General features: G+C 67.8%; 2 protein-coding genes across 2 annotated transcripts; one reads left to right on the forward strand and one right to left on the reverse strand.

Moving 5' to 3' along the window:
- The first annotated feature begins 443 nt into the window (after nt 1–443).
- PKP3 (plakophilin 3) lies at nt 444–10,712 on the forward strand. Its single transcript, XM_075712807.1, is given in 17 exon segments — nt 444–482; nt 3,629–3,815; nt 4,871–4,947; nt 5,152–5,882; nt 6,319–6,442; nt 6,592–6,796; nt 7,040–7,152; nt 7,154–7,215; nt 7,493–7,610; nt 7,907–7,930; nt 7,932–8,075; nt 8,449–8,535; nt 8,537–8,635; nt 8,927–9,080; nt 9,541–9,733; nt 10,193–10,280; nt 10,677–10,712. Coding segments are annotated over 17 exon segments (2,481 nt in total).
- Nucleotides 10,713–12,694: 1,982 nt separating this feature from the next.
- Nucleotides 12,695–15,706, reverse strand: SIGIRR (single Ig and TIR domain containing). The gene is made up of 9 exons (XM_075712201.1): nt 15,490–15,706; nt 15,004–15,190; nt 14,777–14,907; nt 14,448–14,588; nt 14,181–14,324; nt 14,001–14,103; nt 13,771–13,921; nt 13,047–13,221; nt 12,695–12,897 (listed from the first exon to the last, which is right to left on the reverse strand). Exons 1-9 carry the CDS (start codon nt 15,704–15,706, stop codon nt 12,695–12,697), a joined length of 1,452 nt encoding a protein of 483 aa, XP_075568316.1.
- Between the last annotated feature and the right edge of the window lie 344 nt (nt 15,707–16,050).

The raw sequence follows: 16,050 nt of genomic DNA on the forward strand, positions 1-16,050 counted from the left end.
CAAAATCCTCCTTGTGGCACCCATGGGTGCCCCGGGCTGGAGGGGTTCAAGGGGATGCGGTGGAAAGGACACGTTGGACCACGGCCACGGTGGTGGGGACCAATGGTGATTTTTTTGGAGCATCACGAAGGCAGCCGAGAACGCGGCTCCGCTGCCCGAGATGGGGCGGCTGGGTCCCCTGGGCACCCCGCTGGCATCGCGGCCGTGCCGAGGCTTTTTGTGGAGCCGCCGCAAGCCCCGAACGCGCAAACTTGGCTGCGAGGCGAGCGTGTTTCCAGCGCACATGCAAAACAACGGCGAAGAGACTGGTTGGGTAAGCTGCCGGGGCGGGCCCGCGCCTTGGCCCCACGCCCCCCGCACCGGCCCCGCCGCAGACGGCATCGCCCACCCCCGTGCCGGGGTGCCCGTGTAGCACCCAGGGGTGCACCCGCCTGCCCGGGAGGATGCTGCAGGGCAACGGCCCTCCGGGGCCACCCAACAAGGTACGTGCCGGCCGGTCCCGCACCCATCGCCGTGGCTGTCCCCGACGCGGGTCCCCGGGGGAAGCCGGTGGCCACCGCCCCGCCACCAGTCCTCGTGCCCTGGGTGCACAGGGACCGTGCGGCTGCCGGATCCAGCAGCTGCCTGCTCCTGCCCAGCTTTGGCCAAAAGGCTTTCCCCCCCCCCGCTTTCCCCTCCTCTCCTCGTGCCTCAGTTTCCCCAGCGTGGCTCTCGGCACATGTACGCTGCGGCCAGGCTGCGTGGTGCCGCGTTGGCCACTCCCTGCCTGAAACGCCGGTGGCACCGGCAGCCGCAGGCTTCCCTGGGGACCCGGTTTTGGGGACAGGCGCTCAGCGGTGCTCAGGGGGTGGGAGAGGACAACGCGCACCCGGGAGCTGGGGTCTCTGTGGGGACGTGGCTCTGTCACCCCACAGAGGAAGGGATACGGGCGCCTCTAGGCTGGGGGGTCAGCGACCGATTTAGGGACCCCCAGACCGAGTTTATTTAACCCTGCGTCGCCCTGATCACGGCCGGATCCCCTCAGGAATCCCCCAATTTTGTTCCAAATGTGGGGGGTTTTTGTGCCAATTTGCTGCTTTTTAAGCATCCCAGCGCATCCCCGCTCCCATCCAACACTTCCCCTATTAACGAGCCACTTTACGAGGCGGGTGCTCCTGGTTTCGGCTTCAAACCCCCCTCAAACCCCTCCAACCCCCCCCGTGACCCCCCAATTTCCATTTTTGAGCTGCAGGGCAGTGTCACAATGGGGGCTGGGAAGGGAGGCAGAGCCGGGGGGAGCGGGGCTGCCAGCGGGCTCGGGGCCGTGCCTGGGAGCCCTTTCGTCCCCCGGGGCTGGAGGGGGTCCCGGGGCTGGAGGGGGTCCCGGGGCTGTCCCCAAGCCCCTCGGCGCCTGGCACGGGGACGGTGGGCAGGCATCGGCTTGCACGGGAGCGAACCGCCCTCCCCGCCTGCTCCCGGGGGGGAACCCGTGATTCATCCAGGCCGGGAGGGTTGGGAGCGCCCCGTTGGGCTCTGCCAAACTTGGTGCACCCACCGACGCTCCCTGTGTGGGTGGTGCCGGGGTTGGAGAAGAAGGGGGGGGCTTGTGGGTGCTGTACCCCAAAAGGGCCTGGCGTGACCCCTAGGCGAAGGGGAGGCTCCCAGTAAACGCGTGAAGTCCCCGAGCAGGGGAGGTGGGTCCCCGCCTTGGTCCCCAGGCACGATGCGATGGTGGCACCGGGGTTTGCAGCCCGCTGGGGTTTGGGGAGGCCGTCAAAGTAGGGACCGTCACCCCAAAACGCTGGCCCGCTGCTCTCGCTACCCCACCCCGGCATCCGCCGCTGCTCCTGCTGACGGCGGCACATTCCTCAGGGACAGCCGCCCTTTTCACCCTCCTCACAAAGCACAAAAGCCATCCCGGTGCTGTCATCACCGGGTGTCGCAAGGCCCGGCCAGCGAAGCCCGTAACGCTTCTGCCGGGCGGGTTCAGAGCGGTGACGCCGAGCCGCGGCTCGCTGCAGAGCCAAGGCCGCGTCGCCACGCTCGCCTTCAAATGGCCAAAGCCAGCACCGGCTTCTCTGGCTGATGTGCCGTGCTGGAGCCGCCGGGCGAAACGCCCCGTGCCCACAAGCAGGGGCAGAGCCTGAGTGCCCGGGCGTGGCTGAGAACAGGCACAACTCGGTTCAGGAGTGAGCAGCTCAGTTAGTGAGTCAGGGGCTGAGGGCGAGCGGCGTGAAACAACGCTGTGGGGATTTCGGGAGCGTTCCTGAGCACAGTGGGGTGGGGGGTACGTGGCGTCCCCCACCCCGGCCATGCCGAGGTCGGCCGGGGCGGCTCAGCGGGTGGGGCGAGCCTAATTAGTACCTGTGCCGTGGCAGCGGCTGAGTCACCCCGTGTTCATTACTACTGGGCCTGCTGGCGCTGAGCTGCCCCCTTTTTTTGAATTTTATTATTATTGTTGTTGTTTTTTTAATTCCCTGGCTGATTTGAAAAGCAAAGCAGGGAGGCCCTGGCCAGTAATTACCGCCAATTAGCCCCCGCTCCGGCCCTTCGGCGAGCTGCCCCCCCGCCCCGAGGGGTTTTGGTGGGCAGCCCGAGGAGGCTGGGGTCAGCGGTGGGGCTGCCCGAGGGGCCGGGGCTCTCCTGGGAGGCCGTGCGGGGGTCCGGGGCTCGCCAGAGGGGCAGTTTGGGGGTCTGGGGCTTGCTGGTGGGGCCATGCGGGGGTCTGGGGCTCGCCAGAGGGACAATGTGGGGGTCCAGGGCTCTCCTGGGAGCCCATGTGGGGGTCCGGGGCTCACCAGAGGGACAATTTGGGGGTCTGGGGTTTGCTGGTGGGGCCATGCGGGGGCCCAGGGCTGGCTGGGGAGCTTGCCCGGAGATCCGGGGCTCTCCAGGGAGGTAGCCTGGGGGTCTTGGGCTTGTTGGGGTGACAACGCAGGGGTCTGGGGCTCACTGGTGGGGCCATGCAGGGGTCCGGGGCTCGCCAGAGGGACAATGTCGGGGTCTGGGGCTTTCCTGGGAGGCCATGCAAGGGTCTGGGTCTTGCCAGAGGGACAACGTGGGGGTCTGGGGCTTTCCTGGGAGGCCATGCGGGGGGTCCGGGGCTCGCCAGAGGGACAATGTGGGGGTCTGGGGCTCACTGGTGGGGCCATGCAGGGGTCCGGGGCTTGCCAGAGGGACAATGTGGGGGTCCAGGGCTCTCCTGGGAGGCCATGCGGGGGTCTGGGTCTTGCCAGAGGGACAATGTGGGGGTCTGGGGCTCGCTGGTGGGGCTGCCCAGGAGCCTGGGGGTCAATGGGGAGGCTGCCTGGGGGGGGACCTGGCTCTCCCCGGTGGGGCCGCAGGTACGACCACCCCGGCCCCCCCAGGGCCGTCCGCCTCCCTCGCGCCCTCGTCCCCGCGAGGTCACCCCCGGGTGCCTCCACCTCCGGCGGTGGCGGGTGGCGGCGGCGGGGGCCCGGTGTGGCCCCCTCCTTCCCGCCGGCGGCGGTGGCCGAGGCGTGGCGGCGGCGGGGCGGGTCGGGTGCCTCCCTACGGCTCAGGGAAGCCGCCGCCGCCACGCTCACCTGCACAGGGCGGCCTTGCTCGCCTCCGCTCCCACACCGCCGCCATGCAGGAGACCAACACCTTCTTGCTGTCCGCCCTGCAGCCCGAGGCCGGCGTCTGCTCGCTGGCCTTGCCCTCGGACCGGCAGCTGGACGGCAGGAGCCGGGAGGCGGCCGAGGCCCAGCGGCTACGCAGCGCCCGCGTCCAGGAGCAGGTCCGCATCCGCATGATGCTGAGGGGGCAAGCGGCCGCCCGCCCCGAAGCCCCCGACCACGCCGACGGCGGCAGAGGTGGGAGAACCCCTGGAGCCCCCCGGGCGCACGCGTCGAAACGGGCGGTGGGAGCCCCTCGGCCGGTGCCGGCCTTTGGCTCACGCCCTGGCTTGGGGCTGGGGTTGCCCCCGACCCCGGCCGAGCCCCCCGCCGCACCCCCAGCACCGGGGACGGGGGCGGCACGGCCCCAGCGTGGGCTCGTTTCGCCGCGCGTGGGGGTCGTGCCTCAGTTTCCCAACCCGCCCCCGGGGGCGTGGGGGGGGGGATTTGCACTGGGGGGGGTCCCACACCCCACTTTGGGCTGGAGGGGGAGGTTTTTCTCACCCTGGCCGATCCCTCCCCGTCCTCCCCAGCCTTTGAGCGGCGCCGCTGGCCGGGCTCCAAGCTCCTCCATTTAACGTCTGCGCTCGCCGCCTCCGCCCCGCTGCTTCGCCCGGCACCGGCGGCGGGGTTTCGCCAAGCCCCCCTCGATCCAAGGCGTTGGGAGACCTCGGCGGCGGGGAGCGGCTTCCCCTCGGCACCCCGAGGGCCGCCCCGGGCGCAGGCGTGAGTCACGCTCCCGTCACCGCCGGTGCTGGCGGCGGCCCCGTCCTCGCTGGCAGCCCAAGGGTGGTGGCGAGGCGGGAGGGCGGCGTGGGGTGCAGTGGGGCGGCCGGGTCCTTGCTGGGGTCCGGTGCCCAGGGTGGTGGAGCCCAGACTGGCTTTTGGGGGGGGGGGGGGATGCCGGAGCTGCCGATCTGGCTATGGCAGAGGGGGCTGAGCTGAGCCGCCGCGTTCCCGCCAAGGTGGCGATTACCCCCATGGCTGCCAGGGCACCGTGGAAGGCAGGGAGGCCGCCGCTCAGCGCTGCTGCTGCCTCACCTGCTCCCCGTTGCCGGCAGGCAGGCGAAGGCAGCGTCCTCCCGCTCCCTCGTCCCCCTCAGCGCCGCTGGCACTGCCGTGGGTTCTGAAGCAGATCCCCCCGGGATGAGTTTGGGAGGATCTTGGGTCCCCAAGACCACCCCTTCGGTCCCCAAGACCACCCCTTCGGCCGCCCCGGTGCTCACGCTAGCCCCTCGGTCTCCATCCCGCAGGAGGTCAGTACGGCACGACCCTGCGCTCCTCCTTCAGCTCCCGCTCCCAGAGCAATGGCTTGGACTCCAAAGCCTCGGTACGTACCCGGGGGGTTCGTCCCCCACCCCGCGCCGGCGCCTATCACCGCGGCAGCTGGGGATGCCGGCGGAGACCCAGCCGCTGGCTGTAGCTTTGGTTGTGCCAAGGGAGGCTCTTGGCTCCATCCTTGCCTCTCCCCGTGGTGGGGATGGAGGGACAGGCTCGCGGGCACCCCCTCACCCCACGCTTTTCCCCCCCGCAGCTCTATCAGCCGCTGGCCAAGAAGGATTTTGGCACCCTGAAGGGCAGCAGCTGGTCCTCGCGCTCAGCGGTGGACCTCACCCCGCACAAGCGGATGGCGACCATCAGCAACGGGGGCCTGGCAAAGACCCGGGGCTACAGCACCGGCTACGCCATGTCGCAAGCCACCAGCACCTCGCCGCGACCTAGCTCCTTCCACGAGCGCAACTACCGGCCCCGGCAGAACTTTGACACCCTCTCGCTGCACTCCCTGCGGCTGGCCGACGGGCCACTCCAGCCCACCGCCATCGCAGACGACCGATACAGCGTCATCTCGGAGCAGCTGGACTCCGTGGGTCACCGTCCCCTCTACAAAAGCCAAGGCAACGGCGGCTTCACCCGCTCCTACACCTTCGAGAGGCAGATGAGCGCCGGCTCCGCCGCCAAGGCCGCTTCCGACTGGCTGGAGGGTGGCGAGGTGACCCAGAGCCGCACCATCCGGGCACCCGCCATGCGCACGCTCCAGCGCTTCCAGAGCAACAACCGGTCGCGGCTTAGCACCGGCTCCTTCGCATCCAGCATCCAGGCATCCTCGCAGGCAGGCCTCGGGAGCTCGTACATGGGGATGATGGAGCACAGCTCCCGCGCGCCCTCCGTGCGCAGCCTGGCCGAGTCCAGCCACCACCTCCAGGACCAGCGTGCCATGGAGATGTACAACGGGCACAGCACGCTGCTCAGCCACCAGTCGGGGGGGTGAGTGCCAACAGGGCTGGCCCGGCACTGCCGTAGTCCTTGTCCCCGCCGTAGTCCTTGTCCCCACCGTAGTCACTTGGCCGGTTGAGGGCAAAACCTTCCATCTCTTGCCTGGCGTTACCTTGCTGCAAGGGATGCAGGAGGAGGGGTGAGATGGTGGACACAATTTGGCCCCGTAGTGATGGGCCGTGGCATGGGTTGACCTTCAAGTGTGTCCTGCGTGCAGCCTTAGTTCCTCTCGTGGACGCATCCTGAGACGTGAGGGTAGGAAGGTGCTCGTTCAGCTGGGGCTGGAGTCCCGCGTCCCAAGAACGGTGGGGAGGGAGATGGGTTGATGTGTCTCCTCTGAGCTGCGGGACATGGTGGGACGCAGAGGTGGAGGACCCCCATGGGATGCTCTGCTCGGGCTCTTCCTCACCTACCTGTGGCTTTCCAGGTTTGATGACATCGACCTGCCCTCCGCAGTGAAATACCTGATAGCCAGCGACCCCAACCTGCAGGTCCTGGGCGCTGCCTACCTCCAGCACAAATGCTACAGCGACAGCAATGCCAAGAAGCAGGTGAGCACCCAGGCGCCAAGAGGGAAGGGGCTGTCCCAGCGCCTCTGCTGTGGTGGGGCACCCCAGGGAGGGTGGAGGAGATGGCGGGAGCCCCAGCCGAATGGGAGAGCGGCTGGACAGCTTAACCCAGCCGGGCTCTCCCCTCCCAGGCCCGCAGCCTCCAGGCCATGCCCAAGCTGGTGAAGCTGTTCAACAGCCCCAACCAGGAGGTGCAGCGCCATGCCACGGGCGCCATGCGCAACCTCATCTACGACAACGCCGAGAACAAGCTGGCGCTGGTGGAGGAGAACGGCATCTACGAGCTCATGCGGACGCTGCGGGAGCCCGACGACGAGCTCCGCAAGAACGTCACAGGTTTGGAGACAGTGGCAGGGGTGGGCAGGGGTCCTCCTCCCTTGGGGTGGCATGTGGTGCCCCCACCCCATGAGTAAGGCTGGGATGATGCTTCACGGGGATGACCTCTTGGCATCATTGTCACCCATCCCATCCCGTGGCTGCTCCTGGCTGCGGGTGGTCGGCACGAGCCCCCCGGGGAGGTGAGTCGGGGTGGACGTGCTCTCCAGCCATTCCTGGGACTGAGGATCCCCCTCTGCTCAGGGATCCTGTGGAACCTCTCCTCCAGTGACAACCTGAAGGATCGCCTGGCCCGGGACACGCTGGAGCAGATCACGGACCTGGTCCTGGTCCCCCTCTCCGGGCTGGGGGGCTCGGGGTGTCATCCAGCAGAACCCCTCAGAGGCGGAGATCTTCTACAACTCCACGGGCTTCCTCAGGTACCTGCTCTGGGCCGGCTCCGGCCCTCTCACTGTGGGTGAAGGTTTGGGTGGAGGAAGAGGCACCACCTGTGCTGTATACGTAGGGAGCAAGGTCCCCAGGGCTCGTTTCTGGGGTCTCCATCCCTTGCGGCGCTTGTGCATCAAGGCAAAGCCTGGTCAGCCCCACGAGAGGGGTATTGGCTGCCCTCCCCGCGTGGGGTGGTGCCCAGTGGCAGGAGGGGGTGGCTGTGGGGAAGCCCCTTCTCGCCGTGACGGACCCGCGTTCCCCATGCAGAAATCTCAGCTCTGCCAGCCAGCAGACTCGGCAGAAGATGCGCGAGTGCCACGGGCTGGTGGACTCCATGATCCACTATGTGAACAGCTCCCTGGAAGTGGGCAAGTCAGAGGACAAGGTGAGCCCCGGGCGCCGAGTGCTGGTAGGGTTTGGGTGCCCTCAGATGGGGTGCAGCTCCCTTCCTGGCATCCGCCTGTCCATCATGGTGCAAAGGCACGTCTTCATGTGATGGTGGGAAAACCAGTCTGGCGCCGTCTGGGCTTACTGGGCACAGTGGGGCACCGCTGGTGTCATCGGGGTGATTCTGGCCACAGAGCCCCATGGGATCGTGCCCCAGGGGAGATGCCAGCTGGAGATGCCCTGGCAGGCGGCACAAGGACCGACAGCCTCATGTCCCATCTCCCTTCCCCGCAGAGCGTGGAGAACGCCGTCTGCGTTCCTGCGCAACCTCTCCTACCGCCTGTACGACGAAATGCCCCCGTCCTCCCTCCAGCGCTTGGAAGGCCACCGGAGGAATAACAGCAGCACGGTGACGGGGGAGCTGGTGGGCTGCTTCAGCCCCCAGAGCAAGAAAGCACGGGAGGTCAGCGGCTGGGAAGCGGTGGGCAACGCGGGCGGCCGTGTCGCCTGGGGCGGGGCTGGTGCTGGGAAGCAGCTGGCGGTGGAGGTGGCGCCGGGGCGGAGGTGGACGCCGGCCTCAGCTGATGGGTGGGACACGCGGGTGAGCTCAGCGCAGGGTGAATCAGGTGTGTGGGGGTGAATTAGGGTGCCGAACCCCCGCTTTGCCGTGCCACGGGGCGTGACGCAGCTGGGGTGACCTGCCGGATCGCTGCCAGCACGGAGCCTGCCCAATGGTTGAGGCCAGGCACGCAGGGAAAAGGGAAAAACCAGCAGCGAGGGATGCTGCAGAGGGGACATCCCCCGTGAGTCTAACCGTGCCGCCCCTGTCCCCGCAGCACTACCTGAACGCCGACATCGTCACCTTCACGGAGGTCTCCAAGGACCCCAAGGGCATGGAGTGGCTCTGGAACCCACAGATCGTGGGGCATCTACAACCGGCTGCTGCAGCGCTGCGAGCTCAACAAGCACACAACGGAGGCGGCCTCGGGCGCCCTGCAGAACATCACCGCCGGGGACCGCAGGGTGAGGGCACGGGAGGGGACCGTCCCCCAGGGCTTGTCCCGTCTTGCCTGCTTGTCCCCACCGCCCAGCCAGCCACAGCTGTGCCCGGGGAGGGGATGCACCTCCCTGAGGGTTGGCACCAGCCTCTCCTGGGTGGGGGACGTGGCCGTCGTGCTACTCACCACCTGGGCATGGGTCACCCTGCCCGGGCCCCGTTGAGCAAGAGGAGGAGGAGGAGGAAGATAGGGTGGGAGGAGGAGGCAGCCGGTGGGTCCGTGGCGGGTGTCTCCAAGCGGGTGTTTGCCTTGGCAGTGGGCGGGCGTGCTGAGCCGGCTGGCCCTGGAGCAGGAGCGCATCCTGAACCCTGTGCTGGACCGCGTCCGCACCGCCGACCACCACCAGCTGCGCTCCCTGACGGGGCTCATCCGCAACCTGTCCCGCCATGCCCGCAACAAGGACGAGATGTGTGAGTGCCAGGGAGGGACGGGCAGGGCCAGGGTTGCGAGGAGGAGCCCGATGGATGCCCTCCGCCCTTTTCCTCCTTGCTCTGTCCTCCGGTTACCTCCAGCCATGTCTCAGCACTTTCCTGCCTGCTGCATCCCCGCTCACAGCCGAGTGCGCGGTGGCCGGTCCGTCCCCAGTAACCAAACACCCCCACCGCGTTCTGCTCTGCCTCCAACCCCACCATCTCCCTTGGCTTTGCCCCATACCCCAACTCCTCTCCCACCAACTCCAGGTGCCAGGGGGTCTCAGCAGAGACTCCAGAGAGCAAAGGGCTTGAAGATGTCCCTGCTGCTGCCCTGCAGGCCCTTGGCTGGGCCCTCTGTGCCCTCATTGCCCCCGGGAGGTTGCAGGGTTCATCCCCAGGCTGCCGCGTGTCCCCTGGGTCTGGCCACCAGCCCTGACGTGATACCTTTGCCCACCAGCGACCAAGGTGGTCAGCCACTTGATCGAGAAGCTGCCGGGGAGCATCGGGGACAAGGCGCCGCCCACCGATGTCATTGTGAACATCATCGCAGTCCTCAACAACCTGGTGGTGGAGAGCCCCATGGCTGCCCGTGACATCGTGTACTTTGACGGCCTCAGGAAGCTCTTCTACATCAAGAAGAGAAGGGACAGGTAGGAGCTCCCTGTCCACTCTGCCATCCCAGCTCTGACCTGGGCTCCAGTCCTGCTCTCCCCTTCCTCCCCTGGTCCAGCAAGGTGGAAGAGGGTCACAACCAGTCTCCCTTCCCAAGGCTTGGTGTTGGGAGTCCCCAGAGCAGCTCAGGGTGGCCTCATGGCCACCTTCCCACCCCTTTGCCGCCTCCTCAGGACGGCCCACCATGCGTCCCCACCATGGGGTTGCCCATTGCTGCAGCCACCTTCTTCCCATCTGGGTGCTTCTCGCCTCTCCTGCCAGAAGCGCTTGCCACCCTGCCCGTTGCGGTGGGCTCCAGCCTTTAGTCTTGTGCCTCTTCCCACCAGCGCTAAGTCCTCAGCCCCTCTGGGCCCTTCTGGGGTGGTATCCTCGGGCTGATGGGCACCGTCCTGTGGCCAGCGGTACCTAAAGCTCATTGCATCCTATCCCTGTCCCAGCTCGGACAACGAGAAGTCCTCCAGAGCAGCAGCCAGCCTCCTGGGCAACATGTGGCAATACACCAAGCTCCACCGGGACTTCAAGATGGTATGTACCACCCTCCAGTGCCTCCTCCGGCCGGCGGGATCGCGGGGTGGATCCCGGGGTGGATCCTGAGCGAGTCAAGGCCAGGGGCTTCACCCCGGAAAGCCACGCCACCCAAATGCTTCCAGGCATACGATGGGCCCCAGCTCCATGCCTCCCCTTCCTGAAGGGCTGGGGACGTCCCCAGAGCATCGTCCTTGCGGTGGCACCTGCGCCAGTGGGGTGGGGACAGCCACGTGCCCACCGTGGGGACAGCGTGGCTCCGTCGGTGCCCGAGCAGAGCGGGTTCGTGTTTGCGCTCCCACCGCCCAGCGAGGCACAGGCGGGGGTGTCCTCGGGCAGGAACGGTGACGGCGCTGGCGTCCCCCCCCGTGTGACGGGTGGCCTGTCTCCTTGCAGAAGGGGTTTCGGAAGGAGGACTTCCTTGGCCTGTGAGGACAACCCCCGGGAGCCGGACTGCCCAGCCCTGACTCTCCCCGCCGGGATGCTCCTTGCCGCTGGCCATGCGCTGGGGAGGCTGCTCGCCGCCGGACCCCTGCTCCGTAGCATAGTCCCCGCTGCGTCCCTCATGCCTCCCCCAGGCCCCCCTTCCCCTGGTCGGGGGACGCTTGTCCTCCCTCCTGCCGCAGCCTTAAACCCAGCGACTGCTTTTGGCTCTGCTGCGGGGCCCTGCTGGGACCCCCGTTAGTTGGGGACAGCCCTATGGCACCCAAGGGTCCTCAGCGCCTGGGGACCCTGCCCGCTCCTGGGCAGCGGGCTGCAAAGCTCAATTTGTCTCGCGGCTCGGCGGAGGGGCAGGAGCTGTAGGGCTTTGGGGAGGCTCCTGCAAAGCAATGCTGGTGGGGAGGGGGGCTTCTGGGGCACCCCGTTCCAGCTCCCCGAGTCGCGGCGCACCGGGGGCTGGGAGGGTTGCATGTGCTCTGCCCCGGCTGGGTGGGGACGGGGCTTGGCATAGCTCAGGTGGTTTGTGGGAGGTCTGAGGTGGCTTCCCAAATTTTTACGGGCTTGGCACCGCGGCTGTGAGGAGCTGGGAAGCGGCATCGGCGACGTGGGGCCGAGTTCCCCCCTTTGCCGGGGATGCGCGTGGGGGGGGTGGGCTGTGATTGAGGCTGCCCATGCCCTCGCTGCGAGGAGCCGGGGGATCTCCGTGCCACGCCATCCCCATCCGTACGCCCCGCCGGGCCTGTCCCGGCGCAGGCAGAGCCGCCGCCGCCGCCGCTCCTTGCCAGCCGCGCTGCTCAGGGCTGAGCCCGGCCGGTGCTGCGTAAGCAGGATTCGGGCAGGGCCAGCCGGCTTGTGTTTGCTGGCTGGCGTCTCCCCGCGGGGTGGGGAGATGCCCTCGCTGCCCGGCACGGCTGGCGCAGGTGGGGCAGCGGGTCCAAAGCTCTCCCTGCCGCCGCCCGCCACTGTGGCGGCCAGCCGGGACGCATGGGTGGGCTGCGGGGTGGCTTTGGTCTGCTGGCAGGTTTGGGGCTGGGCGGGGAGACCCTGCGCTTGGGGGGGCATGGCGTGCCCCGTTTGGGAAATGCGGTAGAGTAGGTATGGGGGGTGGGAGGGCGGGGGAGACCGGGCGGCGCTGCCGGGAGGGGCCGCATCCAGGGCTGGTGTGGCCCCCCGACGTGCTGGGAGCCGGTGCCATCCATGCTGGGGTGTCAGGGTGCGTTTGTCTCCCCAGCTCCCTGTGTACCAACCACCCGAGCCCTGCGCATGCCCGAAATAAAGGCCTTGAACGACATCCGCTTGCCCCCGTGCTCGGCCAGCACGCGGGAGGGGAGGAGAGCACCCCGTGGGATGCCAGGGTGTGGGAGCTCGCACCGCGGTGCCGCCCCACTCGCCGCGTCCGGGCGTTGCTCCGAGTCGGCGTGGTGGGGATGCTGGCACAGGGACGGGACGCGGCACGGGGACGGGACGTGGCACGGGGATGGGACGTAGCACAGCGCTGCCTGCCCCGCTGCCCATGGTGGGGAGAGACCCGCCGGTGGCACCCGTGTCCCCGCCGATGGACGAGACCCACTCGGAGCAGCAGCGTTTTATTGCCATGGGGCTTTCCATGGGAGACAGGGTGCTGCAGCTGCTCCTGTCGGGCGTTTCTCAGCCACTGGGACTGCGGCACGTTGCTTCTTGGAGAGCATCAGCCATCCCAACGCTTGTGCACCATGCAGGAAAAATGTCCCTGCCACCCACGGCGAGGGAGGGGGGCCCAGCACCCAAGGGTGCCCAGGCGCTACGGGCAGGGGTGTCCCCTGGTGATGGTTTTCCACCGTAGGACGGGCTGCTGGAAGGAGCTGGCTCCTGTCTTTCCCACCAAGACTTTGGCTTTGGTCCCATCACAAAGCCCGGGCTCCTCTGGCCGTGGCCTGTGTCCGTGCGGCCCCGCGGGGAAGGGGGACGGCACCTTGGCTGGCCCGCAGCCCCGCTCAGATGTCATCCTCCGTCACCAGGCAGTAGAAGTCCCTGCGGGCGCCATAGTTGCGCGATCCCAAGTCTGAGACGTCGAGCTCGGGTCTCGGGCCGTCCCTCAGCCGTCTGTCCTCCGTCGTGCCAGCAGCCAAAGCCGTGGGAGCGCCGAGGCCGCCGATGCGGGAGGGCGGGGGGCTTCTGAAAAAGCACCCTCGGAGGCCTGGGAGGAGCGGGGAGATGGGTTTTAAGCGGCGGGGAAGGCGCTAAACCCTGCCCGCCTGCCACGGGAGGGCGAAGAAGACCCCAAAGGTGACCGCCGGTGCGCATCTGTCCCCCCCAGGAGAAGCAGCAGAGCACGAGGACCTGTGCCGAGGTCCCCATCTGGGTGGAGGTCTGCACCGCTGTCCAGGTAGCTGCTGTGCAGGACCAGCATGGGGTCCTTGTCCTCCTGCAGCTGGGTCTGCGGGTCGCCCATGGTCCCCTGGAAGGACACCTTGCGGGGCAGGGCCAGGCACAGCTCCTTCCAGAAGTCCGACGACGGGGTCTGCGTGGGGCAGGGAGATGATGAGCTGCGTCGGGACCGCCGCCAAGCCAAGCCCTGCCCCACACGGGGCTGGGGAAGGCTCTGTGGGGCTCGGCTCACTCTTCCCAGCTCTGGGAGCTCAGCCAAGGCGAGGGCTGCGTTCCCGGCATGGCAGCATGCCCACACGCCAGTGGAGAAACCGGCCTGACCTGCTGAAACGCTCCCCAGGGCTCCAGCTCCCAGCCTGGCCCTGAAATGGCTGCAGCAGCCACGGGCCAAAGCTTTGCTCCGGCAGCTGAGGCTTCACGCTGGCGCCTGGGCTGGGGGAGACCCCGGAGGGGCACGGGGCTCCTGATTGTGCAAGTCTGGGGAGCGAGCACCTCGATCTGGGGCTGTTTCTGTTGGTTTTTTTTTAAAATCACCTCTAAAAGACGAGAGCCCCAACCTGCTTTGTAGGAGCACTGACGCGCAGGGAGCAGCCCTGGGGTGTCATGGGGAGGCTGGCACAAAACGGGGCGCTGGGGATGGAAACGGGGGTGCTGGTGGGGCAGGGTCCTGCCCGGCTCTCACCATGGAGCCCGCTCGCCACACCAGCAAGGTCACCGCGCTCCGGTGCTGCTTCAGCAGGCTGATGGCGGGGTGGGCGATCTCCCGGTACTGGCTCTCGAAGACGATGAAGATGGGTTTCTTGGAAAGCTCCAGCAGCCTCCAAAGCCCTTCCCTGCGAGACAGGCACGTGGCAGGGGGGCGAAGGACCCGCCGGCTCCTCTCCCCTGGCAGCAGGCAGGAGCCGCTCCTACCTGAAGCTGCTGTTGCACCAGTCCTGCTCCAGGTACGCGACCGAGAGGACCACGATGAGACGCCGGCACCGGCTCACGTTCATGATCAGGTCGGCCGACGGCTCTGCAGGCAAAGGAATTTCAAGCCCCCAGGTGCTGGTGTCACCCCTCTGCCCGGCCCCGCGGGGGTCCGGCGCCTACCTGAGTTGGGCAGGATGGTTTGCTCGTCCAGGAAGAGCTTGTAGCCGTAGCGGTTCTCCAGCTGTGGCTTCACGATGAAGTGGACAAACTTTCGGTCATCCGGGGCGGTGGCGTGGGAGACGTAGGCGTCGTACAGCTTCCCGTCTGGGGAGAGCCATGGGGAAGGGGCGGGTGTAGCGCCGGGCTTTGTGCGTTGGCGAGCCCCTGGCCCAGGGGAGGCTTTTCCCAAGGGGGGCACCCCCCCCGTGCCCTTCTCCCGTGGCTCACCGTTGATCTCCAGCTCGCCGTAGTGGTTCCGGTACCAGAGGAGCACGCTCAGGCGGCATCGGACATAGAGCCCTGCCAGAAGCACCAGGAACGCCAGGACCAGGAGGGCTGCCAGCACCGCAGGCACGTGCCCTGCCGCCTCTGCGAGGACAGGGAAAGGCACGGTGAGTGCGGACTTGGCCCAGGTTTCCTGGGTTTGGTGGAGGTTTGCACCACGATGCACTGCCCTGGGAGAGGCAGCGCCGATCCCCGCGGGGCTGCCGTGCCCTGCCCTGTGCGAGCGGGTCCTCCTTGGGGGGGTCCCTTCTCTGTCCCCAGCGTGTCCCTACCCACTCGCCGCAGGGTGAAGGTGGCCGTGGCATTGCTGACCCAGCAGGCAAACACCCCGAAGTCGGCATCGTGCGTGAGGTTGAGCTGCAGGACGCTGGCGAGGAGCCGCTCCGAGGCGTTTGGGGCAAACCTGGGGGGAGATAGGGCCAGCGTGGGTTGGGCCGTGCGGTGACCCACCCTGAGAGGTGGACAGATGGACGGACAGACCCCAGGGCAGGCTCCTTACCAGGCAGTGTCCTGGCTGCTCTCGCTGCCCAACCATTGCCCGTCTTTGGTCCAGGCAGGGACGGGCTCGCAGTGCTCGGCGGCCGCCCAGCGCACGGTGCAGTTCAGCGCTATCTGGGTCCCCAGGGCCAGCTCCAGCGTCTCGTTGGTGGCTGGGACGAGGATTTCGGGGGGCACGCTGCAAAAGTCTGGGGGCACAGCAGGAAGGGGGTTTCAGATGGGAAGGCTGATCCAGCTCCCAGCTGGGCGGGCAACTGTCAGAGCCATCCCGGCTTCCCTGGAAAAACAAGCTCTGCTGCGGGGGTCTGGCAGCGAGCGGTGCTTGCGGCTGTTTTGCAACAGGCCGAGCTGGTTTTTGGGGCTGGGACAGACCCTTGCCCGCCCTACGAGGCAAAGCTGGAACAGCAAGCCAGACCCCCTGCCATGCCTGCCAGCGAGGGGTCCTTCCCAGCTGAAAAGAGGTGAAAGTTTTGATTTTGCAGCCTACCTGCCATGGCGTGCTCAGGCGATGCGCGGAGGAGCTGCTGGCATTGCCGGCGGGCCACCCGCGGCAGGAGGGCCCCTGCGGCACGGCGTCTTGCAGGGGGCAAAGTCCGCTGCCACCGCCGCAGGGCGGGCTGGGCCTGGGATAGATCGGGAACGGCTCCGTGAGCGCTGGCTGCGCCGGGCTGGGCCGGCACTGGGAGCACCCCGGCAGTCCCCATCGCTCCCCACAGCGATTTGGGTCTGGGGGGGAGTGGGTGCCGCTCTGGGGTAAAGCCAAAGCCATGTCCCGGCCACGGCTTGGTGGCCGATGTGTTGCCTGCCCTCCCTGCACCGTGCCGACTCGCAGCCTGGCTTTCCCGACCGTGAATTCACGGGGAGGAGGTGATTAATGACCAACCGGGGGCTGCAGGACGTTAAAAAAGTGGCTTCAGCTCAAACCAGGTGCCAGCGAGGGCAAACGAGCCACGGTCGTAGCTCAACCGCGGGGCGTGCAACACCTCCCCGCGAAACCACAGCGAGCTGCCCCCCTGCCTGCGTCTGGGGGGGCTCAGCGGGACCCCCC

Source organism: Pelecanus crispus, chromosome 6 (assembly GCF_030463565.1).
Source record: "Pelecanus crispus isolate bPelCri1 chromosome 6, bPelCri1.pri, whole genome shotgun sequence".
In the NCBI taxonomy this organism is placed as follows: domain Eukaryota; kingdom Metazoa; phylum Chordata; class Aves; order Pelecaniformes; family Pelecanidae; genus Pelecanus; species Pelecanus crispus.

Bases quoted from the DNA above. Each gene is read 5' to 3' on its own strand.
- SIGIRR (XM_075712201.1), bottom strand. From the start codon at position 15,706: ATGGGGACTGCCGGGGTGCTCCCAGTGCCGGCCCAGCCCGGCGCAGCC. The intron at 14,325-14,447 runs GTGAGCCACGGG...GGCTCTCCCCAG, and splicing joins CGGCGAGCTGGAGATCAACG to ACGGGAAGCTGTACGACGCC. The intron at 12,898-13,046 runs GCACAGGTCCTC...CGCTCCTCCCAG, and splicing joins CCACCCAGATGGGGACCTCG to GCCTCCGAGGGTGCTTTTTC.